Raw genomic sequence first — 27,716 nt, 5'->3', positions numbered from 1 at the left:
CTCTTGCAAACCTTCTAAAAACTCCTGGATGTGAGGTGTTTTCATGTGAAAACAGCCTCGCATCACTGCAGGGAATCCCTTCATCTCATTGCTTTCAATGGGGCTGCAGCAGGGCCGGCCCTATTGAAAGCAATTTGGGAACATTGCGATCTCCTTCCGCTGCTGTGACAGTTTTTAAAGCTGAGGGGACTCCCCACAGTGATGAAAGAGTTTCCTGCCGCTGCTGTCACAGGAGATCATGATGTTTTCCCTTTGTTCGGCCATCTTTGTTTGTCCAGGACCAGAGGGTCACTTTAATCTAAAACAATATTGGGCCCATGTTAGGCTACAAAAATCCACATTAAAAGCAACCTGTCATAAACTACATATGTGGGGTTCAAAGGGGAGGAACAGGGAGTTCGGGGAGCTATGCTTCATATTTGCTGGGCACCCCATTCTAGTGCTGTGTCTCTACAAAGTTAATACTTATTAGTTTGACTCTTTCTGTGCTCTTCTCCTATTAATTTCTATGTGAGGTGGGTGCGCAGAAAAGCTCAAGCTTCTTGCGTGCACCAACTTTGGAACAGAGTGCCGAGTTAATATGAAACCCTGCTCCCTGGATTCCCCATTCCCTCACCTTTGAGCCCCATTAACTACGTGATGAGGTTGCCTTTAAACTATAGTGTAATGCAAGTTAATGGGGTTTTTAACCCTTTCTAATCCAATTTGAATCTTGGTTTTCCTAGGGGGCTTACTCTTTTTCTGCCATTACACAACGGCGCTATATGCTCGATAAAACCAGTACTGCATGAGGTGGCACATTGGATAGGCTTCAACAGCAGAGAGGCTGGCAATATACAGTAAGAGAACCCCGACGGACGTCTTCCAACATCGGACCGGTACAGCCTTAAATCATAATGTCTTCGGAGGTCAGACAGTGGATTGGAAAGGGCTAAGAACCCTATCACATAGTGGAGGAAAAGAAAAATCTGTGCAGATTCTTAGGCTCGCTATGAATATACAAATGTACTGCATACTTTATTCTGCTGTGATAAATTTCTAAATGTAGTTCTTCAATAGTAACCATACTCAAACTGACCATGGCATCTAAGTGGTTTTACATAGAGATTAGATCCCTCTTTAAGGCGATTAAGCCCCAATGATGTGATTGTGGGTTGCTGATGGGTTGCCATGGCAAGTGAAGGCCTAACAAATGGCCCCTAGTTCTGTCAAGCGTGGAGACTATTAGGCCCTGCCAGAGGCATGACCTAATAGGCTGCTGTCAATGTAACACTGACAGGCATAATTTATTGCAATACAGATATATTGCAACATATTATAGAAGCAATCATGCAAGGTCTAGTCTGCTCGAGGGACTAAAAATATGTAAACAAATATTAAAATACAGTCTTTAAAAGAATAAAAAAGCAGTGAAAAAATTAAATAAGCTGCTTTAAGACGTACATCACATTTTATAATTGTAAAAATGAAAAGGATAAGAACACTAGACACAATGTTATTAATCCTGCATGGTAAACTCTGTAAGAGAAAAAAAATACAATGTCAGAATAGCTGTTTTATGTTCATCTCACCTTACAATAACAGGAATAAAAAGCAATCAAAAAGTCATATGTGTCCTAAAACTGTAACAATGAAAACATTATGGTCTTCGAAGGGAATGATACAAAAGCAAATAAAATGTTTTATTTGTACAAAAAGTAGTGAGACCTAATAAAAAATAGATTTGGTATCGCTATCATCACACAACATCAGCAGAAAAATAAATAAATTAGGATTTTTGGACTACAAAATTGGAAAAAAAAATATTTGCTGAAGATTCTTCTGCAAAAACTCCACCTCATATAACTGGGTTAATCAGTTGCAATCAAATTTTCACGTCTAAACCTTCCCAGCCCCCCGCCAAAACTGAACCAAAGCTTGAGGCTTAGAAAAGACAGAGAGACATGAAGTATACCGAATGTTACGGAAAAGCAAGACATAAGAAACAACAAATATAGAGAAGTGAGGATCTGTCCCAGATATTACTGTGTAGGAACCTGCCTATTTGGCAGAGCACATGCCCTGACAAGGGCGACCCCACAACAGGAGAATAGGAACCTAGGGGTCTTTAGATGGACTAAGGGAGCACATCAGAGGTATAATATATGGGAAATGTTTCCCAGATGATGTCCAGCGCCAAATGACAACATGTATGCAGCAGCAGGTGCATCGTATAGCCTGGTGCTAACGTCACATCGAACCCACTGTTACCATGCAGGGCGCCACCCCGGCGTCGGCTCAGGGCGTCCTGGAGCCCTGACGTCAGGGCTCTCTTGGCGACGTGGAGCGGCTGCTGTGCGGCAGCGTGGGCGTGTCCACCCGTAGGGCGCCGCCCGCACGCCTCCACCTCTCTTGTGCAGTAGTGGGGGAGCTGGCTCCTCCCACTCTCCACCCCGGGGCGGAGTCTTTCATTTATAAGGCTGGCAGTGACCTGAGCTCACTGCCTGTTATCGGTTTTGCCTGCATCTAGTCAGCCTTTCTCAGTCAGTGCTAGTTGCTAGTCAGTCTCCTTCCAGTTTGCCTGTCAGTTTCCACCTCCAGCCTTGCTTTGCCTTGTAAGTCCTGTTGGTCTTTTCCATCTGCCTCTCTGTCGGCACTCTGTCACCCCATCAGTTAGTTTCTTCTTGTCAGTCGCCAGGTCCCTAGCCAGCGCAGGGACCGCTGTCCAGTTGTCCGCCTGGGGTTAGCCAGGGCCGAGGCAAGTAGGCAGGGACAGTGGGGTGCGGGAAGTTCAGGGCACCCCACCTGGCGCTCGGGGGGTCAGAGTGCCGTAACATAATAACTGGCCCTTTAAACTGTTTTTTTTTTTCCATGGAGGCGATCAGCTCCCTCACAAACCAGCTGCAAGCCCTGGTGCCGGTGATCCAGGATTTGTCAGCTCGCATGGTGGCCCAGGAGCAGTGGGCATTGTCGCAGGGGCGGGACGCCTCAACCAGTCCCGAACCCAAGTGCCCTCTTCCCGAGGTGTTCTCTGGGGAGAGGAACAAGTTTTTTGTTTTTCAACAGGCGTGTCGGTTGTTTTTTCAGATGCGTCCCCGTTCTTCCGGCTCGGAGGCCCAGAGGGTTGGGCTTATAATGTCCCTGCTGCGGGGCTCTGCCCAGACCTGGGCTTTTTCCATTCCCGAGGGTTCCCCCTGCCTGCAGTCGGTTGACTCCTTTTTCCAGGAACTCGGGGGTATCTTCGATGAACCGGACCGAGTGGGGTTGGTGGTTTCTCGGCTGTTGGCGTTGCATCAGGGGTCGCTTTGTGTGGAGGATTATTGCTCCAATTTCAGACGCTATGCGGGTGATACTGCATGGAACGATAGCGCTCTGAAAGACGTTTTTCTGCAGGGTCTCTCGGACGCGGTTAAAGATTTATTGATTTCCCATCCTGTTCCTGGGTCCTTAAAGGAGGCTATGGAGCTAGCGGTGAAGGCAGATAGGAGGCTCAGGGCTGGGAAGCAAGATAGACAGGTCCGTAGAGTCAGGGAGGTCGTTTGTCCTGTTCCCTCCTCTTCCGTAACAGTCTCTGTTCCCGAGCCTATGGAAATGGACCCACTGAACCCCAAGGAGCGATGCCGGATTCGTTTATTGCATCACCACTGCCTCTACTGTGGGAAAGCTGGACATCGGGTGATAACCTGCCCCCTGAGGCCTCAGCGCCCACAGTCCAAATCGGCAGAAAGACTCCAAGTCCTAGGCGATTGCAGGGAGGTTCGTCTAGGACTACAGGTACGTCCTAAACTTCTGGTACCTTGCCAGGTTAGATTCCGGAACTTCTCCCGCCCAGGGCAGGCGTTTATTGATTCCGGAGCAGCCGCTAACCTGATAAGCATGCGTTTCGTTAGGCCCCTGATGGCTGAATTTCAGGCGTTGAAGACGCCAATTCATTTTACTAGTATTGATGCTACCCCTCGTGCTTCGGGCTTGGTGCGATGGAGGACCCCCGTATTACAGTTCACGGTGGGGGGTTGCCACTCGGAAGATCTATCATTCCTGGTGATGGAGAAAATGTCGGTAGACATGGTACTAGGGATGCCGTGGCTGGCGTTGCACAACCCCCAATTCGATTGGGCCACTGGGGAGCTGACCCAGTGGGGACCATCCTGCCATAGCCATCTTGCTCCCCTTCCTCTCTGCTCAGTGGATACCGCGCTCAGTCCCTGTGGTCTGACTTCCCTTCCTACCCCGTCTGCCTGTCCTGCTGCTGAGGTCGCCACCGATGTGCTGCAGGGGGGATGGAAGGAAGTTCAAAAGAGTCTAGAAGTGGTGGGGTCTCGTATGCAGTTGCGTAGTGGGAAGAGTCTGTCTGTATCTGAGCAGTACAGGGTGGGACAGAAGGTGTACCGGTCCTCTGGAAATCGCAAAAGGAGGGTTCGCAGGGTGTTCCATAAGTCGTTATCGAAACCTTTTGTCCCTTCGGCGTCGGCTTCGGCGTCCTGGAGCCCTGACGTCGGGGCTCTCCCGGCGACGTGGAGCCGCTGCTGTGCGGCGGCGTCGGCGTGTCTGCCCGTAGGGCGCCGCCCGCACTCCTCCACCTCTCTTGTGCAGTAGTGGGGGAGCTGGCTCCTCCCACTCTCCGCCCTGGGGCAGAGTCTTTCGTTTATAAGGCTGGCTGTGACCTGAGCTCACTTCCAGTTATTGGTTCTTCTTGCATCTAGTCAGCCTGTCTCAGTCAGTGCTACTTGCTAGTCAGTCTCCTTCCAGTTTGCCTGTCAGTTTCCACCTCCAGCCTTGCTTTGCCTTGTAAGTCCTGTTGGTCTTTTCCATCTGCCTCTCTGTCGGCACTCTGTCCCCCCATCAGTTAGTTTCTTCTTGTCAGTCGCCAGGTCCCTAGCCAGCGCAGGGACCGACGTCCAGTTGTCCGCCTGGGGTTAGCCAGGGCCGAGGCAAGTAGGCAGGGACAGTGGGGTGCGGGAAGTTCAGGGCACCCCACCTGGCGCTCGGGGGGTCAGAGTGCCATAACACCCGCACATGGGCACTAATGGCATCAGAATCATGAAAATCACAGTAAATTCACTACAAAATTGTCATTGAAAATTTGCACCATACATGTGGGTTACAAAGCAGATACTACCAGATGCGATAAGTACGTAATTTGCTGTGAAATGCACCACCTTTCTGCACCAAAAATAAGCATGATGCAGAAGTGAAAATCCACAGTAAGCACTAAAATACAGTAGGTGTAGATATTTTTTTGTAGTTTTTGAAAGGGATTTTTAAAACCTACATTGAAAATTTTCTGTTCTTTCAATGTTTGGTGCATATTTCATCCATCCTTTGTAGTGAGAGAACAGGTATGATATTCCCTTCTTCTTAAACGGTATGGCTTTAATACAATTTTGTCTGAAACAAATGTCCCACAGCTTCATCGTCTTATAGGCTTTGGGCTTTTTCATTTAGTCTCCTTTTTCAGTTTTAAGTGCCACCAGTTCCTGTCACCTTAATCAGATTTAAGTGTGAAAAATCCCCCTGTCAGATTTTTACAGCCGGTCGGATTCAATCTGTAACAGTTACGATATGGGATTAGTTTGAGTTAATACTAGTAAATAAGAAACACAAAAAAAACTATTAATATCAACTGGTCATATAATGTTTCTTGCTAGGCTGTAAAATGCATTCTTTGTCAAAAAAAAGAACAATCAAGACCCTAGAAGAGTTGATATTTTGCTGTAAAACTCGGCCTGCAGTTACATCTATATATTTGCAGATATTCAAATGATTAAAGTTGTGGACTGAATGGTCTTTTTAGCTGAGGCCCTACAAGTGGTTCCCCCCCTTGGCCTATAAAAGGTTCTCAGAGGCTCTTTGTGTGTAGTGGCCTTTTCTTCCAATTGTGTAGAACTTGTTGACCACTAGGCACCTCTGTGACGCAGAGAAGAGATTTCACCCCATTACCAGAGTTTGAAAGAGGGGTATTATTGTGAGAAGATGTGAGAAGATGTATGGTCATTTCGACGAACTGCCTTCAAGCACAAGCAGCTCCAACTGTTTTGTTTTTTGCAATCCAGGGCCGCGTGGCACCATCATTACACACCTGTGTCTGTCGGAACCATTTCCAGGTGCTTGACTGAAGGACATTTGGTTTCACAGCATCCATTATATGTATTGCCTCTATAGTGGCCCAGAGTTAGGGGCCCCTACAGCACTTTGTCAGCTACTGCCTGTGGTGTATATGTTTGCCTTGGAGGGAAGTGGTAAAGTCTAGCCCCAGGCCTGGGATTGGCCTAGGCCTGCAGGGAAGCTTTGGAGGATGTCTTCTACAGTCATCTGCAACCTTGCCTTGAGGTACTGTTTGTCAGTGTGAAGGAATTCCACCACAGTCATCGTGAGTTTAACCTGTCCCCATTCAGTAAAGAGTCAGAATGTTTACAAGAGAATCTTCATTCAGCCTAACGTACTATATTACTATGAGTCTGTGCTGCTCCCTACATTTCTCCACCAATAACCTCCCAGTTCAGCCACCAGATAACTTAGCCTGGCCACCTCATTTCTGTCTCCAGTAGAGAAGTAAGCAGTAAATGTCCAAAGTTACCATTTGGTGGACGTTAACCTGTTTTACAAGTTGCAAGTAAACTGTGTGCCTTCAATTTCACCAAAAGCACTTGGGACTGGACTCTTTATTTCATCGTCGCATAACACTAAAAGGCACTGGCGTCACATTGAACCTACACTAACTACCTATGGCACTGACAAGGGCCCGATGGCAATCCACCTGCTGCACGAGCCACCATTACCGACAGAGATAGCCACCACCATGACACAGTTAGAATTTGCGCATTCGGGCTACCTTTCTGTCAACTTCAGTTCGCTGCATCTCCATTTGCATTGGTGTTGTGAACAATGAAACTGGACTGCTATGGAGTGGAACCAGGTTGTCTTCAGCGATGAATCCAGGTTTAGTTTGGGCACTGACAACAGCCGTGTTTGGGTCTGGAGACCTGGGGGTGAGCGCCTCAATCCTGCCTTTGCTATGGAGCGGTACACTGCCCCCACTGCTGGTGTGATGGTCTGGGGGACCATCGCATCCGACAGTCGGTCACCTGTAGTAGTGGTATGAGGGACAATGACAGCTCAGCGATATGTTCGGGACATCCTGCAGCCACATGTGTTGTTTCTCATAGTGGCTTCCAAGAGGCAATTTCTAGCAGGATAATACTTCTGTGGCTGCCTGATTGCCAGATTTATCACCAATAGAACATGTATGGGACTATCTGGATCACCAACTTTGGCAGGCTATGAGTTTGTATGATCTAGAGGCTCAGATGCAGCAAATGTGGAGCGCTATGCCGCAGTATACCATACAGAACCTTATTATTAGATACATTGAAAACAGTTTGCTAACATTCAATTAATGTAACCTATGCATAGAATGTCCATAATATTGTGGCGTACATAGAATTATCACAATAACTGGTTTTCCCTGTCCAGGGGTAAAAGATCCACAGATGCTGTTTGAAAATAGGAGTCTCCTCTGAAGTAACTTAGTCTTCCAATAACTTTGATTAACCAAATGACTAATTCTAACTGAAATATACAATTACTGTCTCTGATTAGATTAATGGCACAGTACCTTTGGGGAGGCTGTACAGTGATGAGGTCAAAATAACCAATTTTTACTGGTGGACAGCCTGGGTGATGGTACTCACGATTACACACTGCTAATTTGAATATCCAGATACTAGCTGTCAGTCTATCTGCCCTTACTGATGGTCTCTCTCCTGGTGATGTGTCGGCATTGGTGGGCGGTAATTGCAGCTGATGTTTCTTTAGACATTGCAACAGCTGGGTAGCATTCCTGCAGGAATTTGTGTTATGCTTTTTGTCTCTTACACAGGAAAGCACAGCTCTCCTGTAGCCCTGGGGCAGCTCATCCTTCAGAAGGCTCTCTGCAAAACTGCTGAGTCACCACCTCCCCGGGAACAGGATCTACTATTTATACTTAGTTCACAAACCAATCAATGAGCAGCTCACTTCCTTTTAATCCACAGCAGCAAAGAGTAAAAGACAATCATGTGACCTGTCTGAAGGTTGTAGCAAAAACATAATAAAGTCCAGCAAAAATATACATAGATGTTAATGCATGGGTGTTTAACCCCTTACACAGCTTCATACTATCAAACCTCACCAGCCCAAGACAGAGCAGCTTAGTGCTTTTTTTCCCCTTTGCTACTTCTTTCTTTGTAGGAGGAGGCTGTTTCCAACTGAGTTGTCTGTTAAAACCACTGCGTGGGTTCACTTGAGCTGCGGCCTGTTACTCACAGACCCAATAGCAGCAGCATGAACTACCTGTATTATATGTTTGCCATTAAAAATAAGATAATTTGGCTGGCAGACATCTCCAATCCCAAATGGTGAATAGCTACCATAAACCATTTCAGATGCCATGTAATGAGCTGGGAAGCTGAAACCTGATCATTTCTGTAGTTTCTTTGTGGGAAGATGTCTGGAGTCATCTAGCACCTTACATATATTGGCTGATCCCACCAAAAAATGTCACAATCTGTACATACCAGTGCATAAAATAATTTCATGAGCAGCACACAGACATAGACTAACCCATAAGGGTGAGATATTCAAATGGTCATATGCTATGCCACCAATCTGAGCCCGATTCCAGTAGAGTCCACAGAAATAACAAAGTTTGTAGCAGCATGTATGGTGCAAATAACATTTTCTTTCTTTATTCCTCCATATTTATTGAAAGGCAATGTTTCGACCTCATACTTTCTTTGTCAAGCTTGATAAAGACCGCATGAGGTCGAAACGTTGGCTTTTAATGAATATGGAGGAATAAAGAAAGACAATTTTATTTGCACCATACATGCTGCCACAAACTTTGTTACTTCTGTACATTGTCAATCTAATGTATATTGGGTTTAGTAATTCATGAAAAGTGATATCTATTTGGAGTTTTGCATAATGTCTAGTAAAATATCTAAACACTACTACCAACTGTTAGTTGAGACTTTTCTTGTTTGGGTCCTACTATGTGGGCATTTTGACCACTCTTCCATACTCTTTTGAGCTGGACCTCTACTCGAAGCAGTCAGTAGAGTTGATAGTCGTATTTTATATATTGCTTTCTTAGTATCGCCAAAGATTGATGCTTACTAAAGCAACATCATTCAGAGGTTGGAATTGTGTCTTGTTTGACCAATCATTCATTGGTTGTGAAATCAATTCAAGATGTACGCTCAGCAAAACATAAATATTCCTACAAGGAATGGTTACTGAGCTTTCTTATGTTGACATTCCACTACCTACTATATCGCAGTCTGCAGTTGAGTTACTAGAGAGATATCCAACATTGTCTATGTAGCCAAGTTTCTGTACCTCTTTATTGACATGACTGAATACATTAGACTGTGTGTAGTTTCTTGTCAAGAGACTTTTTTTTTTTGATTTGTGGAAGTCAGTCTACGGATTACTGTCAGGGGATAAGTGCTAGCTATTGAATGATGACTGTGTTTATTAAATGAAGAGAAGGGTTTGTCATGCCCTCTATTTGTATATAGGGCTTTTCTATGAGACATTGACATGTACCGTATCTATATACGAATCTTTACCTCCTTCTATTTAGGTAAAACGTGTTTTTAAATGCAGTCAATCAAGCAATATACTTTGTTATTTTTTTTTATTTAGAATGTTTCAAATCTTTTATTCTATGTTAAGAATAATTTAAACCAGTTTTCATGCAAACCCAGAGCTAAATTATCTAAATCTTTGAATTTTCAGACAGACAAAGAGAAGAATATACTGTACTTTTAATGATAAACATTGACCAGAAAGACCAATAAATACTGTATTTTCCAAAAATAATACAATTTTAATGGACTTCGTCTACCGAAAGAACCAGAATTAAAAAAAAAAAAAAAAAAAAAAACGGCTGTTAAAGGGTAACTGAACTGCACTTTTAACTAACCTTTGATATGTAATAGAGACATGTCAAAATTTTCCATCAGCGGGGGTCCCGCTGCTGAAATCTCCGCTGATTGCTAGGGGGTGCAGCACTTACTCATGCTCTACTCCCCTTCTTCCATCTTTGCTACTTGCCGTCTCCTTTCGGCAGGTGAAGATGGGTGCATAGAGGTCTATAAATATCTTCTATAGACCTCTCTGAGGTTATCTTTAACTCCTGGGAGGATCAAGCAAGTAAAAAAAAAAACAGCCAAAGGGGAGTAGCACTCAGAAAAGCACTGCAGCCCTCTCATTCTAGCCATTAACGGGGGTCTCAGCAGTGGACCCCCACTGATCAAAACTTTTGACATGTCATAGAGACATGTGATGTTAGCTAAAAGTGCAGTTACTCTGTAAGTTATGAGACAACATGCTTTATTTCCTTGGAAGATCATTTTAGGCCCCATTCATACAGGCGTATGCGTATTTGAGCGGCATGAGTGTAGTGTTTTTATGGAAACTACATTTAAAGACAGAACAGGCAGCTGCTAGAAACATCAGGTGATCTGGAGGTCTCAGTGGCATGATCTCAGTATGACCATGCCACCAGTACGACCATGGCCACCCATTAATTTCGATGAGCACCCAGGATAGCACATTTCTCATGTGTTTTTATATGAGAGAAGACAAGATCTTTTTGGCTAATTTCATGTTATGAAATTACACTTTCAGTTTAAAGACGATCAAGTTCCACAACCGCCAGCTCCATCTGCTCTTGAATGAGTGCCAGTAGGCTTCTTGAAGCAGGGCTGAATTATGGGAGATGGAATATTTAATGTGCTAGTGTGACCTGTAATGGTTGTTTTAGCAGAGCTTCTACAACTATTGAGAGCTGTAACCCGTCAATATTGTTCTCTGAGCAGCCATAAGAACATTTTATTATTGCTTAGAACTGATATCCTCTCTGGGAAACAGTAACCTGCAGGTGGCTTTCTCATCAAAGCACAAAAGGTTGCTCAATTTCAGTTTCCTTAAGGCTAGAGGTTCTTGCTGGGAAAGTCTCTCAATTCTTACACTAAGCTGATAAGAGACTGGCCAAATCAACAGTGGTGGGTCTGCTAAAATAATCTATGTCTTATGTAGCTATCTGTTACCAAACATATAATTTTAGCTGTGTTTTCTTCTCATAAATCTATGACACCTCTTAAGCTGCTCATACACGTTAGTTTTTGGACGAACGCTCAATTGGCAGACAACTATCTCTCTCAAAAGAGAGCGTGGAGTAAACGCTGCCAGACACCTCAGGCAGCAGCTCATGTCTTCAAAAACAAAATGATTGGGTAAGCTGAAGTCCAACTTGACATCTACTGTCTGGTAGAATCAGAAGGTCCCCATTCACATTAGATGGTCGAATGGTTCCGTCAAGATTGTTGGATTTGGAGGATATACATCTAATGTGCATGGCAAGAGATGTTTACGCTTATCTATTCTCGGCTGAGAATAAAAAAGCTCTGTCTATGGCCTCCCATTAGTTAACTGTATGCAAACCAATGAACTTGACATTGGGGAGGTTAGACACCTATATTAAATTAAATGCACAATAGTGCAAGATGTTTTAAATCAATAATTAGCACAATGGTGGATTTCAGTTGAGAGGTTGTCCCATTAAAGGGGTTGTCTGGGTTGTAATATTTCGGTACAACCCCTTCCCCATGCAGTAACATAAAAAATAGTGTCTCCCTGCTCCTGCTGTGGCCCACACTGGTGCTCAGTCTCCCGCTCAGTTCTGTGTTTACAGCTCCAGTCCCGCCCATTTAACAGGAAGTCACGTGAGCTGCAGCCAATAACAAAGCTCAGTAATCGATATTTCTTATTCATTCTATCTGCAGCTGGCGAACAGTGACCGCATTCAGCCAAGTGCAACAGCTGGCTCATTCTAGTGATTGTAGGGGTGTCTACAGCTGGATCCCCAGTAATCAAAATGTTTGACATGTCCCTATGACACGTTAAGAGTTTTTAGAAAGCACAGTTACACTTTAAATAACTTCTTTTTGACTTAACACGATATACCACAAGATTTTTCTAACTTCCTTTTATTAGGAAAATTTTCTGAATAATTGGTTACAGTGGGGGTAATTGGTTCTCACCTCCCACTGCAGGGCTGCTCCCTCGTCTCGGTCTGATCTTCAGTTTACTTCGGCAGCAACAAAGACGTGGGTTGTTTACCCATTTAACACCTGCAGCCAATTGAAAGCCTGATAGGGAAGTCCTAAGTAACATCCTCTAAATCTGCTGGGGGCTTATACATTAGAAGACCACGTGATAAGTTTACCGGACATCACCAGGTCCAGCACCACAATGAGTACATTTATTTTATATATTTTGGGCACAGAGGACCCAAAACTATATAAAATACATAACTTGGACACCCCCTTTTGGTTTCCAGCTAGGCCTCAGTAAAGTTTGTGGAACTGTTAAAACAAGTGTTAAAAGGGGGAAGGGAATAAAATACGGTTATTAATGTATCTATGGAGACTCCTCAAAAAGTTCATCCTCTGATATAGGTTTCTTTATTTGGCTTTGAAATCTTTCAAAGCAATTTCATCCTTCATTCACGAGGAGCACAATTGGAACTATGTTCTAGGAATGAAAAGGCAAAATCAGTAGGATATATGATACCTTGATCCGGAAGGAAGGAGATTTCTTATTGCTAGTTGTCCTCTCTCTCTTCCTTACAGTTCATAGGTTTCAACACTTTCAGCACTACTATAAAATAAAAGGTTTTATAATATACCAGGGTTTTTTTTTTATTCGTTTTATTGAAGTATGTACATTCCACATACAAGCAAAGCACGACGAAACAAATTTAGAACATGAAGCACAATAATTTGGTGTACAGAAAGAGCAAGGGAGGAGAAACAACTAAACCCCCTCAGCAATGACCACAATTAACATGGTTAACATACATCCTGAGGATCACGAGTCTCATCCAATATACCAGCTTTTTGTATTACATTTCCAATAAAACATAGCAGACCATGCTCCTCATACAGTTTCTGAATTCACATTCTCGATATTTTTGGCACTATGGACTTTTATCTTTACATATCAGATATATGAAACACATAAAATGATCTTGTATTTAAATAATTCGATTTTTTGTGTTTCAGGTAGATGAAATTTACCACGATGAATCGCTGGGGGTACATATCAACATTGTGTTGGTCCGAATGATCATGGTAGGATACAGGCAGGTAAGGAATCATGACGTTGTTGTTTGCATATAAGTGTTTGTTATCTCGCTAAATAGTACACATGTAGTATACTTATGGATTATTGGAAGTGATTCAGTTCGATTTGTAGAGTGCTGCTAAACATGTTGGTGCTATATAATAAAAGTATATTGTTAAGAATATTATTATTATTGAAGCCAAAAGAGAGAATTGTATGAAATATTTCACAGTGCCTGAATCTTGCTCTTGAAGGGGTATTCTGATCATAAGCATTTATCACCTATCCTAGGTAATAAATACTAGATCAGTGGGTGTCTCACCAATTGCCAAAATGGAAGACCCAATTTCCACAGGTCACGGCTAGAAGATATTGGAATAAAGCTGCAGTTAAGTATGCAGTTATTAGGTAATAGATGCTTCTGAATGGAATATCCCTTTAATGTACAGCATAGTCATGACACGGTCACAAAAGCTGTTCCTGTGCCATGACTTGTAAAAGATAAGCTCTAATTGGCAGCCAGCCTCCTGTGGCAACAGGCAAGATTGGTAAGGGCCAAGGATAGTGACTGTGACAACTAGCCAATCAGAACAAAGGGAGAGGATGCACAGGGGCTGATAGGTAGCTATGGCAAAAGAGGGGTGTGAAAGTATTGAATTATATTGTGAAAGTATTGAATTATATTTTATGCAGTAGTGTACAAAATTTGTGCCATGTGCATAGCAAGAAGTATGTGTGCAAAAGAAGCATTGTAGTGAAATTTTACTAAGAGGGTCTCAGACACTGAGCATGCAGCTTTGTCATAATTAACCTTTGTAATGTTTTCCTAAGAGAGAAGTATCACAAATGTTGTAGACTTTGTGGGGGATGCCACACTACATAACCTCTTGCATTGTAGTGATAAAAGAGAAGAGTTTGGAAACTTCACTTGAGTGTTTCTGATTTTCTTCTCCAATGCATCAAATAGTAATTAGGCATACCTGATTGATAAGGGAATGATATCCCTTGGGTGTCACCTAAATTAAGTGATTACTTCACTTACATATGATTTAATACCACCATTTTCTGGTCTGAGAGAGGTGCCAAGAAAATGGTGGTATTAAATAATATGAAAAAAAATAGCCCTCATATACGAGGGGGTGCTGATAAGTCTTTGGCTTTGTGTTCTTTTTTTGTTTATATGGTAACGAATGTTACATCACATGAAAGCCTTATGTGTCTAATATATGTTTTCAAAATTTTGTGTTTGTAGCTTATGGCAACAGTGATCTAGGCATGCGGGAAAACAAAATGGCGGAGTCTAAGGCGATATTCACAGCAAATGAGAGCAGAGGAGTGATAAAATTCTTGTTTCTGCAAGGAAAGGATATTCATGGTGGTATGTCAGAGACATTGGGGGATCAATGCCCTTCATATTCTACAGTTAAGAACTGGGTTGTCAAATTTAAAATGGGGCACTTCAGCACCAATGATGAGAAACGTCTAGGACGACCGTGAGAGGTTGCTGTTCCGGAGATCGTCGATGCTGTGCACAACATCATACTGGAGAATCGGCGAATTTCAGCTAAAGGAATAGTCGACATGATGGGGATTTCTGGTGAACGTGTTTGTGTCATTATCCATGAACATTTGAACATGAAGAAGCTATCTGCAAAGTGGGTCCCCAAATGTTTGACAACAGATCAGAAAAGCATGCGAGTGAAAACTTCCCGGTCCATTTGTCAGCGTTTCCGGACTGATAAGAACTTCCTGGCTTGACTGGTCACTATGGATGAGACCTGGATTTATTTGTATGAGCCTGAAACCAAGGAGCAGTCAAAAGAGTGGAGGCTCAGTGGTTCTCAGGGTGCAAAAATCAGCCACAAAGATGATGACGTCTGTGTTCTGGGATAAGGAGGCATACTGCTAGTGGACTACCTTCAAAATGGTTCCACCATCAATGCAAGGTATTACATTGAACTTGTGGACCAATTGAAGGCAGCTCTGAAGGCCAAAAGGCTCGGAAAGCTGTCCAAAAGAATCTTGTTCCTGCAAGACAATGCCTCCGCTTACACTGCACAAGCGACTGCGGCAAAACTGGTAGAGCAAGGCTTCCAGCTGGTTGACCACCCACCTTATTCACCAGATCTAGCTCCCTCTGACTATCATCTGTTTCCAAACGTGAAGAAACACCTCAGGGGTACCTAATTTCACACCATTTCTGATGCCATGGCTGCTACGGATGACTGGTTTGAGGCACAACCGAAATCCTTCTTTTTGCAAGGCCTACAGAACTTGAAATATCAATGTAAGAAATGTGTTGACATCAGTGGAGAGTATGTGGAATAAATGTAAAGTTTCATCTTCCTATCTCGTTTCTTTCTGGGTAAAGCCAAAGACTTATCAGCACCCCCTCGTATTTATGCAGATAGAAAACTATATTAGTTACGACGACAGGCCTCAAGGCCAAAATTGGTTGCGCTCAATAAGGGGTACATGGAGGTCGGACATACATTCTTTCATATTGATATAATTTATGTTGCTCTGCCTATTGGCCAAAGTTCTCAGTGTGGAATATTAGCAGAATGTGGAGAATTCTTCGACTTTAGTATCACTATACTTCACCTGGCAAAATTATTCTCATTTTTTAATCAGAGAAAATACTTGTGTTTTATTGTGATTGCACCAATGATTACCAATTGGAAACAAAGCTATATGAATGGTATTACGGTAGTAGAGCCTCATCTACCTTATAGATTAAAATGATCAGTATTAATTATGCTCTGAGCAATGTAAACATTTAAGACCCCTTTACATAGCAAAACGAGCCAGTCGAATTTTATAGGGATGTTCCCATCTTGGCTTTCTGTAGGTGAGATGGGAAACTGCTGCTATAGTTACCGGCCCTCTGGTCAGAGCCTACGGAAAGAGCTGAGCTCCACAGCCAAGCGCTGTTTCCATAGCTCTCATTGAACTGAATAGGAGCTATTAAAACCCATAGCACAGGTGTATAACAACTATGTACATAGTGTGACTTGTGAAAAGTCATAATTCAGCAGAGAGACTTTTATGGGACCATACTGTACCTCCATCCAGGCTTTTTTGTGGAAGTCAGTGTGGATGCTCCATCAGACACTGAATTGCTGAACTATTCACTGTATGGCACTGTATGGAGCACTACATGGTGGCACATAGAAGGCCTAAGGGACCTTTCACAGTGGTAAATGTTCCATCAAAATCCACAGACTACCTGCAGATTTTGATGCGGAATTGCAAAAATAGCTTAAAACCTGCATACAATTTTGTATCAAAATTCGCAGTTTGACCAGAAGATTTTGATGTGGAATTTCACAGCTGCGGATTTGGCTGCGTACTGCTGAGTAATTCCATCATGTGTGAAAGGTCCCTAAGGCTCCACTGCATGGAGGCAAATTGACTCTACGTGGCACCATAAAGTCTCCTTGTGTACGAAGTACAGAGTAGCAAAGTATCACTCATGTCCACTTTCTGAAACCTTGGTTCTAACGAATCCTTTTTCACTGGTCCTTCAGAACTGCCTGACAAAGAGTTAAAATAGCGGAACAACTTAACTGAGTATTAACTCATTAAATAATAAAGTACTTTCATTCCAGAACTATTTATAATGTTTCCATGGTTGTTGAAATAAGTGCTGACATTTGTCTGTTTCCTCTTTAGTCTATTAGTCTCATAGAACGTGGAAATCCATCTAGGAGTCTTGAACAAGTATGTCGCTGGGCCCATTCCCAGCAGCGTTCAGATCCAGATCATGCAGAACACCACGATCATGCTGTCTTTCTCACCAGGCAAGATTTTGGTCCTGCAGGTATGCAAGGTACTGTATAATGTATGATGTCAACCAGGTATGTGCATCAAGCTGGTTGGTACTGATGACAAATACTTACCGATAGGAAATGAACTTGTTGTTTCGTGCAATACATGAACATCGTCAATAGTACTTAATGTTAGAAGACCATTAAAACTGAATTACAGTTGACTTTGTCAGGACTGGCCATGAATTTTGATGAAATCTTACTAAAACATGTCAACCAATACAGGGGGGTGGACAAAAATATGGAAACACAATACAAAATGCATTGGATTTTAGTCATTAGCATTGAGCTTCCCTTTTGACCCCTGCTTGGCTGAGAGCTTTCCCTCCAAATTTGTGTTTACGTCACCTCTTTCCCTGCTCTGGGTGGTTTTGGGAGACGGCTGGTAACAGCAACTGAGTGACTCAAACCCCTGACCAATGGAACCCTTATGCTTGGGCAGATGTTCACTTCTGCCCGGCAGCATCTGTGTCATATTACCTCCACTTAAAATCAGTCTCTACATGTCTTATTGAAATATGATTTATAATCCCATGTAATTTAAGGCATGCATTTCGTACAATGTTTCCATATTTTTGTCCACCCCCTGTAACGATCGTCTGTGAAAAGCTAGCTTCAGTTTAGAAGGTTATTGGTATATTGAGTATCTAGAAGTTAAATGGAATGCCATGTAGTTCAAGAATAAATACAATTGTAATAACTAAAGCCGGGCTCAAATAACCGTGTGTGCCATATTTGAATCACTCGTGCCTGGGCACTCAGCAAATACACAATGACATGCATATTTGCTGCGTGCCGCCAATCCCCATGCACTTGTATGCATGCATAATACGCTTCAATATAGAGTACACTGGTGTGAGTGGCCCAATACAAATCAATGTGCTATTGGCATTGAGTGTCTCCCACATGAACATTGTGCACGTGCCGTGCAATGATAGTACGCCCATGTTAGAGTGGCCTAAGAGATATGTCATAACACCTTTCCATCACCAATATATTATTGTAAGTATTTCCTCTACTAACAGTGTCATTTGCTTAACCTTTTGGCCTCATGTCCACGGGCAAAAGAAGAATTAAAATCCGCAGCAGATTTTAACTCTTCTCCCACCCGTGGATCCGCACCCCATAGGGATGCATTGACCACCCGCGGGTAGATAAATACCCGCGGATGGTCAATAAAAGTGAATAAAAAAAAATGGAGCATGTAAAAAAGCGTGACATGCTCCATTTTCGTGCGGGTGTCCCACGGGGACGGCTCCCGCAGGCTTCTATTGAAGTCTATGGAAGCCGTCCGGATCCGCGGGAGACCTAAAATAAGAATAACTTACCCGCAGCGGGCCAGGCCCGTCTTCTCTTCCTCACGGCCGGATCTTCTTGCTTCGGCTCGGCAGATGTGCCTGGCGCATGCGCGCGACACGCCGCCGCCGTGCCGAATACATCCGCCGGCCGAAGAAAGATGATCCGGCCGTGAGGAAGAGAAGATGTGCCCGGCCCGCTGCGGGTAAGTTATTCTTATTAATTCTTATTTTCAGCGCTCATGTCCGCGGGGCAGGAGGGACCCGCTACGGATTCTCCATGGAGAATCTGTAGCGGGCCTGATTTTCCCCGTGGACATGAGGCCTAAGGCCTCATGTCCACGGGGAAAATAAGAATTAAAATCCGCAGCGGATTTTAACTCTTCTCCCGCGCGCGGATCCGCACCCCATAGGGATGCATTGACCACCCGCGGGTAGATAAATACCCGCGGATCGTCAATAAAAGTGATTTTAAAAAAAATGGAGCATGAAAAAATCTGGACCATGCTCCATTTTCGTGCGGGTCTCCCGCGGGGACGGCTCCCGCGGGCTTCTATTGAAGCCTATGGAAGCCGTCCGGATCCGCGGGAGACCTAAAATAGGAATTTAAAAGAATTTACTCACCCGCAGCGGGCCGGGAAGGTCTTCTCTTCCTCACGGCCGCATCTCCCTTGCTTCGGCTCGGCGGATGTGCCCGGCGCATGCGCGCGGCACGTCGACGACGTGCCGGCGACGTGCCGCCGGCGTGAGGAATTCATCCGCCGGCCGAAAAAGAAGATCCAGCCGTGAGGAAGAGCAGAGCTTCTCCGCCCGCTACGGATAGGTAAATTCTTATAAATTATTATTTTCAGCGCTCATGTCCGCGGGGCAGGAGGGACCCGCTGCAGATTCTACATGTAGAATCCGTAGCGGGCCCGATTTTCCCCGTGGACATGAGGCCTTAGTCTTTTGCTTAGTAACAAAAAAACATCCCGCATTCCAAAAATTGCCTTTTAGACCAAAGGTCTATCAGGTAATATTAAAAAAGGTTTGGTACCGTGTTAGCCAGTAGAATAAAGCGTAATTGTTTTCAGTAAGAGAAACCAAGTAATCATGTATGGAACCTCAGCCCGGGTTTCTTGCATAGGTGGGGAATATGAAAGGTCTGAAGGAGGTCAAGATGGGTGTCCTCTTCCCAATCATTTTTTGTTTTTCTCATAAGAATTGAGAAATTGATTGGAAGAATGTTTCCATCCAATAGGTGGTGCTGTTGAGGTAGTATTTCTATCTTGTTATGTGTGCATTAGTGATAAGAGACATCATAAAACTGTTGCATTTCTCAGCTTAGTGAACTGATTTAGTGTTTGTCTCTCTGCTCAGACTGTCTGGTGTTTTTTCAAGTCTCAAATTTCTGTTTGTGAACATTTATTTAGATCAAGAGGAGTGTGTCCCCCTCCCTTTTGCATCTGTATGTTATTATGTGCCATCCAAACTAGTTTTGCTAGTTTGTGGACTAGTTTTCACTAGTTCATTAGCCTGACGAAGGGGGCGAGATATCCTTGAAAGCTTGCTGTAACATCATATATTTTTGTTAGCCATTAAAAGGTGTCACATCTACAAGATTTTTTGGGCTATCAGGAAACATCACTTGTTTGCTGCTTCTGGCTGCTAACCTCTAAATCCACTTTGCTTTCAATTTTAACGCAACAAATTCTTAGCTTAGATAAAGACTCCAAACAACCCCCTAGCATCCAAATGGTTTGCAAAGACTGCACTCTCCTCTGCAAGGTATTTATTCCAGTACCTTCTTCAGGAGAGGAGTGGAAACAGGCTGAACTGGATGGACATTTGTCTTCTTTCAGCCATGCATACTACCGTTTTTCCCTGAAACTAAGCCCTACCCTGATTTTCAGGTGGGACAGGGGTCTTGAAATATAAGCCCTCCTCCAAAAATAACCACTAGCCACACTAAATTAAAAAAAAATACTCACCTCACAGGCTGTGGCTATCTTCTCCTCTCCCTGCAAAATGACCTCTGCACAGGTCCCACAGCATGTCTAGATCATCTCCGGCCAGCAACAGTGATGTACCTAACACAGATGCAAACCACGTTATAGTTAAATTCTGAATACCTACACCCTTCTCTAGCAGATGTTTCTGCATCCAGATATAAATGAGTTTAATGGAAGCAAAATGCATTCATATGGAGTAAATCCCACTGGTAACAGATATCCAGAATTTTATCACTTAAGGACAAAATGTTTTGATAAAAATGGGTCCCCTATGGCCAAAAATAACAAGTGAGCTCATACTCATCTCTCCCAGCTCCTCACTTGTCCTCCGCTGACTGCTCTGAATCTCCACTTTGACGTATTGTTTACAGGTGCAGCAGCCGAAGACAAGCTCAGCGATGGATCGCCAAGCTCTGCCATTGGCTGCAGCAGCCTGTAAACAATACATCGGAACGGAGAACTAGAGCTGTCAACGAGGGAAAAACAGGGAGCCAAGAGAGATATGAGCTTGTTTGTTATTTTTGGCCATGGAGGACATGTTTTTACCAAAACATTTTATCTCGGACAACCCCTTTAGCTATCATTTATCATCGCTTTGGGGTTGACGTTCCCTTTTTCTATGTAGATATATTATGAAATAAGTCAGTATAGAGTTTTGAACTAAAACATGAAATGGTGTTCCAAGGTGGATATTCATGTTAAATAAGTAATTGTAAAGTGGAATTCTGTAAAATCCTCAGTTCCATTAGACATGCCAGTTAATGGGATGTTATGATCTTTTGACCTTTTTAAATAAACATACAACCCCAATTACCAAAAAATTAGGACGCTGTGTAAGATGTAAATAAGTGTAAAGAAAAAAGAATGCAATGATTTGCAAATCTCATTTAGCCATGTGTTATTCACAATAGAACATAGAACACATATCCAAAGGGGAAAGGGAGACATTCTTCCATTTCATTTGAAAAAATTAACAAATTTACAAATTAATGGCAGCAACACATCTCAAAAAAGTTGACCAGGGCTGTGTCTACTATTGTGTAGCAATCTCTCTTTTTTTAAAACAGTCTGTAGACGTCTGGGAAGTGAATAGATCAATTGCTGAAGTTTAGGGAAAGGAATGTTGTCCCACTCTTGCCTGATGTAGGATTCTAGCTCCTCATGAGTCTTGGGTCTTCTTTGCTGGATTTTTCATTTCATAGTGTGCCAAATGTTTCCTTTTAGTGAAAGGTCTTGACTGCACCCGGGTTCTTCTTCTGGGAAGACATGCGGTTGTGATGGATGCAGTATGTGGTTTAGCATTGTCTAGCTGAGATATGCAAGGCTTTCCCTGAAAGTGACATTGTCTGTATGGAGCATATGTTGTTCTAAAACCTCTGTATACTGCATTAATAGTGCTTTTCAGGATGTGTAAGCTGCCCATGCCATAGGTGCTAATGTATCCCCATTCCATCAGAGATGCAGGCTAGTGAACTGTGCACTGATAACAACCTGCATGGCCCCTCTCCTCTTGAGTCCGCAGGACATGGCATCTGTGGTTTCCAAAAAGTATTTCACATTTTGATTCCTCAGTTTTCCATTTTGCTTCAGTCCATTTTAAATGAACTTTGGCCCACAGAAGAGGCTGGTGTTTTGAGATTGTGTTGATCTCACTTCTTATTTTCATCATACAGCTTTGATTTGCATTTGTGGATTGCACGACGCACTGTGTTCACAGACAATGAAGTCTTCCTGAACCCATGCAGTAATTTATATCACATTATTACGCCTGAGAGCCCATAGCTCTGGAGCATCGAATATTGACTGTTGGCCTTGTCCCTTTTGCACATGAATTTCTCCATATTCTCTGAATCTTTTGATAATACTATGTACTATGGTTAATGGGATATTCAAAGTCTTCGCAGTTTTGCATTGAAGAACATTTTTCTAAAATTGTTCCACAATTTTTAAGCAAAGTTTTTCACAGATCAGTGAACCTCTGATCATCTTTGCTTCTGAGAGACTCTGCCTCTCTAACATGCTCTTTTTATACAGTCATACGACTTAGTAGAAAATTGACCCTCCAGCTGTTTCATTAGTACCTCTTACTTTTCCAGCCATTTGTTATCCCTGTCCCAACTTTTTTGAAATGTGTCGCTGCCATCAATTTCTAAATAAGTTAATTATTTTTTTAATGAAATGGAAAATGTCTCCCTTTCACCTTCTGATATGTGTTCCATGTTCTATTTTTAATAAAATACGGTCATATTAAATTTCCAAATTATTGAATTCTTTATTTCTTAACAGTTATGTAGATTGTTCAGAGCTTTTTCTGGAATTGGGGTTTACATACATACATACGTGCAAACAGTGGAAGTTTGAGACTTAGGTGCAAATGTTTTAAACATCTGCCATGAAGAAAAGGTTGTCACCATTGATTTGCAGCATAGCAATGACTAAAGTACAGGTCACTTAATAAGCTAAGACATAGTCACATAAACTGGACTTATTTGTTCTTTTTGCCAATTAACCTTTCAGACTAAAGACTTGTTATATATTTGGCTCACAGTTGAAACTTAGATGCTTCCACAATTAGTAATTTATTTTTGTCTCTTGGCTAAAAGCCTTTCTCTTTTTTTGCCACTAATGTATTCTTGGCACATGAAGCTGAGATGATCTAACTGTTAAGAATGCCAGTGTTGAACTGGCTTCTTACCAACTGTGCTACCACTTTAGCATTTTAGTATTGCATTTGTTTCTAGTTAATCCTGTGACCACAAGTTAAGAGTCATTCAGTACAAGTTAACTCCTGGCATATTTTTTTTTTTTATATAAGAAGTATGAATTCAAGCATTACTGTCTCAGACCCAAATGAGTTCTATTGAACATGCCCTAGCTGCATTCATTGTGTGATGCAAGGTACATCAATGGAGTAGTCCATAATGTGTAGGACATTTCATCATTGGAAGAGTAAAAGTCTTTGATAGAGATGAGCGAGCACCCAAATGCTGGAGTCCGCTTTATTTGAGTCGAGCTTTTCGTAAAATTCGAGAGCTCTACTCGAGTAACGAACCCCAGTGACTACATTTTTGTATGTGGGACGCTGGGTGCCGAACTTTTTTTTTTTTAGGTTTGTTCTCTCGAGTATGCTAATGCTTGAACGAGCATCAAGCTCGGCAGAGTATGTTCACTCAACTCTAGTCTTTGAGTACAGAAATCATCAATCATACAGTACATGCTTACTAAAAGAGGAAACCTCGTATATTCTGAAAGAGTAATCTTTTTCTCCCAGGTTCCTAGGTGTTTCAGTGACGATAGCATGACCAATGTTTGTCCCTGCTGCCTGTACAGTAGCATGTGTAGACTTGTGCTGTGTGTAAATGTGCATGTATGCAATCACTATTGAACAGGCATCAAGGACAAATGCCAGTGATTATTTCCATCACTGAATCACCAATGACATGAAAATGGCAACAGGAATGAGAAGAGGCACTCTAGTTGGCACTGTGATGGGTACACTATGGCTGGCAACGTTACTATATGTGTTCAAAAGGCATTAGGTTTGGGGCAAATTTATTACCTGATAGCCTAAAAAAAAGCTTTTACTATGTGAACTTAGTGAATTAAAAAAAAAAGGTTAGTTACTCTTTAACCCCTTAAGGACATGGCCCTTTTTTTGCATTTTCGTTTTTTTCTACCAACTTTCAAAAATCATAACTCTTTTATTTTTCCATCGACGTAACTGCCTGATGGCTTGTTTTTTTGCAGTACAAATTATATTTTTCAATTATTATTATGTAATGTACCATATAATGTACTGAAAAACTTTTAAAAAACTTCTAATTGGAGTAAAATGAAGAAAAAAAACGCAATTCTGCCATCTTTAGGGGGTCTTGTTTCTACGGTGTATAAACTACAGCAAACATGACATGATAACTTTATTCTATGGGTCGTACGATTACCGTGATACAAAATTTATATAGTTTTTCTTTTGCTGTACTAGTTTTAACCCTTTCAGGACATGGCCTATTTTTGGCTAAAGGACGCAATGATTTTTGGTGGATTTTAATCTCCATTTTTCAAAAGCCATAACTTTTTCACTTTTCCGTCAATGCGGCCGTATAAGGGTTTGTTTTTTGCGTGGCAAACTGTAGTTTTTATCTGTGCTATTTTTGGGTACATAGACTATATTGTAAAACTTTTATAATTTTTTTTATGATCGCAGGGAAAGAAAACGCATCAAATCTGCCATAGATTTTTTTTTTAAAGCATTAACCATGCAGCATAAGGCCTCCCTCACACAGGGCGTTTGCAGATTCCGCCCCGTTTCAGCAGCGCTGGCATACTTTATGCCAGCGTTTTGGCTGCGTTTTCAGCTCGGCTGAAAACGCAGCCAAGAATGCTGAAAAGAAAGAAAAAAAAGCTATACTCACCTAGCCGCTGCTGTCCGGGTCGCGGCCGCTGCTCTCTGCCGCTGATCCGGGGCTTCCTCGGCACCCCAAAGTCTATTGCCGGAGGCCAGGTTTAAGAACCTCGCCTCCGGCAATAGAGTGCTATGATTGGTTGTCGGTGCTTGCTCGATGCCCAATCACAGCCCTTCATTGACTGTCTCAGCCAATCAGAGCTTGCCGGCGCTGATTGGCTGAGACAGTCAATGAAGGGCTACGATTGGGTATCGAGCAAGCACCGACAACCAATCACAGCACTCTATTACCGGAGGCCAGGTTCTCAAACCTGGCCTCCGGCAATAGACTTTGCTGTGCCGAGGAAGCCCGAATCAGCGGCAGAGACCAGCGGCCGCGACCCGGACTGCAGCGGCTAGGTGAGTATTACTTTCTTTTTTTTTCTCTAGCCCGCTGGGACTGTTTTTCGGGGTAGGGCTTCTATTACAAGCCCTCACCCCGAAAATCGGCGAGCGGTTAACGCTGCCAAAAACACGGCACCAAGTGTTGCCGCGTTTTTAGCAGTGCCAAAACCGCTGCCCATTCATTTCAATGGGCGACGCAGGGCTGAAAACGCCCAAAAATAGAACATGCATCGCTGTCAAAATGCAGCGTTGGGAGGCGCTACGTTTTCAGCCCTGTGTGAGTAGCCCCAATGAAATGAATGGGAGTGTTGTACAGCGTTTAGCGCTGGGCTGAAAAGGCAGCGCTAAACGCTGTATAAAACGCCCTGTGTGAGGGAGGCCTAAATGACACAATACATTTTTTCTGCGGGCCGGTACGAATACAACAATACCAAAACTCTTATATTTTTTTCAGGTTTCTCCAATTTTCTGCATTAGAAACCCTTTTTTTGGAAATCTTTTTTTTTTTCTCTAAATCTCTGCATTCAAAGTCCTATACTTTTTTATTTCTCCATGGACGGAGCTCTGTGAGGGCTTTTTTTTTTTTTGCGAGACGAGATGTAGTTTTTATTGGTACTATTTTGGGGTACATACGGCTTTTTTGATCACTTTTTTTGCGTTTTTGGGAGCCAAAATGCTAAAAATTAGCATTTTGCCTCAGTTTTTTCATGTTTTTTAACGCTTTTTGCCATGAAGAATAAAAAGCATGTTCAACTTATTGTGCGTGTCGTTATGGAGACAATGATACCAAATATGTGGGATTTTTTTTTTTTTTGCTAATATGAATAAAAGCACGAAAAAAAGTTGTTTTTTTTACATTTCTATTTTTTGTACATTATTTTCATCTTTTTTTAATATAATTTATATCCCTCTGGGAGACATACACCATAGCACCGATGATCATTTTGATAAGGTGTTGCAGGATTTCTCTCCTGCAATGCCTTATCGCTTATTACAGCGATCATAGGCAGTGGTAATACAGGACGCCTGTAGTTGGTATCCTGTTACCATGGCAACCAGTCGGGCTCTTTCTGATTATATTGCGAGAGCCAGCTGACATCACAGAGGGAGAGCGCTCCCTCTGTGAACCCTTCCCATGCCGCGATGCACATAGATTGCGGCACGAAAAGGGTTAACAGTCGGGGTCGCATCTCCGATGCACCCCCGTGTTGAAGAGGCAGGCGGGCTATCAGTGACAGCGGGCTCCCGCTGCCGGATAGCGTGAGATCTCTTATGATCTTACGCTATCCACATGATGTAAGAGTACGTCCAGTTGCGGGAAGTACCCTGCTGCCATGATGTACCCTTACGTCCTGTAGGGGAAAGAGGTTAAAAAATAAAAAACAATTGCAAAAAAATAATTTCTGACGCCATCTTCTGGCAGCCATAATTTTTTTACTTTTTCGTCGACATAGTTGAGTGGGGGCTTATTTTTTGTGTGACAGCCTGTAGTTTCTATTGGTATCATTTTGGAGTACATGTGTTTTTGATTACATTTTTATTATTAATATAGCTTTTTAAAACTGATTTTTACATTTTTTTTGTCCCCACAGGGGACTTGAACTTGCGATCAATTGATTGCTCTTGTAGTATGATGTAATAACATAGTATAACATTATACCATGATCTGACAGGCAGCTATCAAACTATGGCACAGGCATGGTTTGATAGGCAATCTGCAATAGCAGCCCTTGGGGCTTTCAGATGCCTCCCCCCCCCCCCCCCCTGTAATGGCAACCGAATGGCACCCAATGATCTCATTGTAGGGGAGATCTGATTGGGGTATAGAAAGGGTTAACAGCAGTGATCAGCGTGAGTGCTGATCGTGGCTGTTACTGGTGGATGTCAGCTATGAGAAACAGCCAGCACCTGCATTGTATGGAGTTGGATCAGCTCTTGATCATCCTCCTTACAAACCCCACATGCCCAGGATGTTACTGTATGTCCTGGAGCATTAACCCCTTCCTGCTCCAGGATGTACATTTACGTCCTGGAGTGTTGGGGTATGTATGCAGAGAGGTCGCGGACACCCGCGGGCAATAGCCGCGATCAGCCGTTTGGCCATATACAGGACATCCCGCAAAAAATGAGCCATTGCTGAACTACATCGACGAAAAAATTAAATGGTTATTTCGCTCACAAGATGACCGCAGAAAATAATTGAAAAAAATTAAATGTCTTTGGGAAAAAAAAGAGGAGTATAGTAAAAAAAAAAGCTATACAAGTTTGGTATCGTAGCAATCGTACCGACCCATAGAATAAAGTTATCATGTCGTTTTTGTTGCAGTTTGTGCGCCGTAGAAACAAGACGCACTGAAAGATGGCGGAATGTTGTTGTTTTTTTTTCGTTTCACTCCACTTAGAATTTTTTTAAAGTTTTTCAGTACATTATATGGTACATTAAATAGCACCATTGAAAAATACAACTCGTCTCACAAAAAACAAGCCCTCATACAGCGATGTTGATTGATAAATTAAGGAGTTAAAAACGAAAATGGAGAAAAAAAAGGGCCGCGTCATGAAGGGGTTAAAGTCTTAATATTATCCTCTGCTGCACGCGAGCTCCCAGAAGACAAGGCCTAACTTGCTGGTATTGGCGGGAATAGAATGTGATCCTCAGTGC

General features: G+C 42.7%; 1 protein-coding gene across 3 annotated transcripts in view; it reads left to right on the top strand.

The window, feature by feature from the left end:
- Positions 1-27,716, top strand: part of ADAMTS14 (ADAM metallopeptidase with thrombospondin type 1 motif 14) — a 145,763-nt gene that overhangs the window by 53,454 nt on the left and 64,593 nt on the right. For all 3 annotated transcript variants that reach the window (XM_066600550.1, XM_066600551.1, XM_066600552.1), the window contains exons 5-6: positions 13,092-13,175; positions 16,828-16,984. In XM_066600550.1, coding sequence (XP_066456647.1) covers positions 13,092-13,175; positions 16,828-16,984 — 241 coding nt within the window. The remainder of the gene's footprint in view (positions 1-13,091; positions 13,176-16,827; positions 16,985-27,716) is intronic.

The sequence above is a fragment of the Eleutherodactylus coqui genome, chromosome 4 (genome assembly GCF_035609145.1).
Source record: "Eleutherodactylus coqui strain aEleCoq1 chromosome 4, aEleCoq1.hap1, whole genome shotgun sequence".
Lineage (NCBI taxonomy): Eukaryota > Metazoa > Chordata > Amphibia > Anura > Eleutherodactylidae > Eleutherodactylus > Eleutherodactylus coqui.
This window is presented reverse-complemented; position numbering and strand designations above follow the sequence as displayed.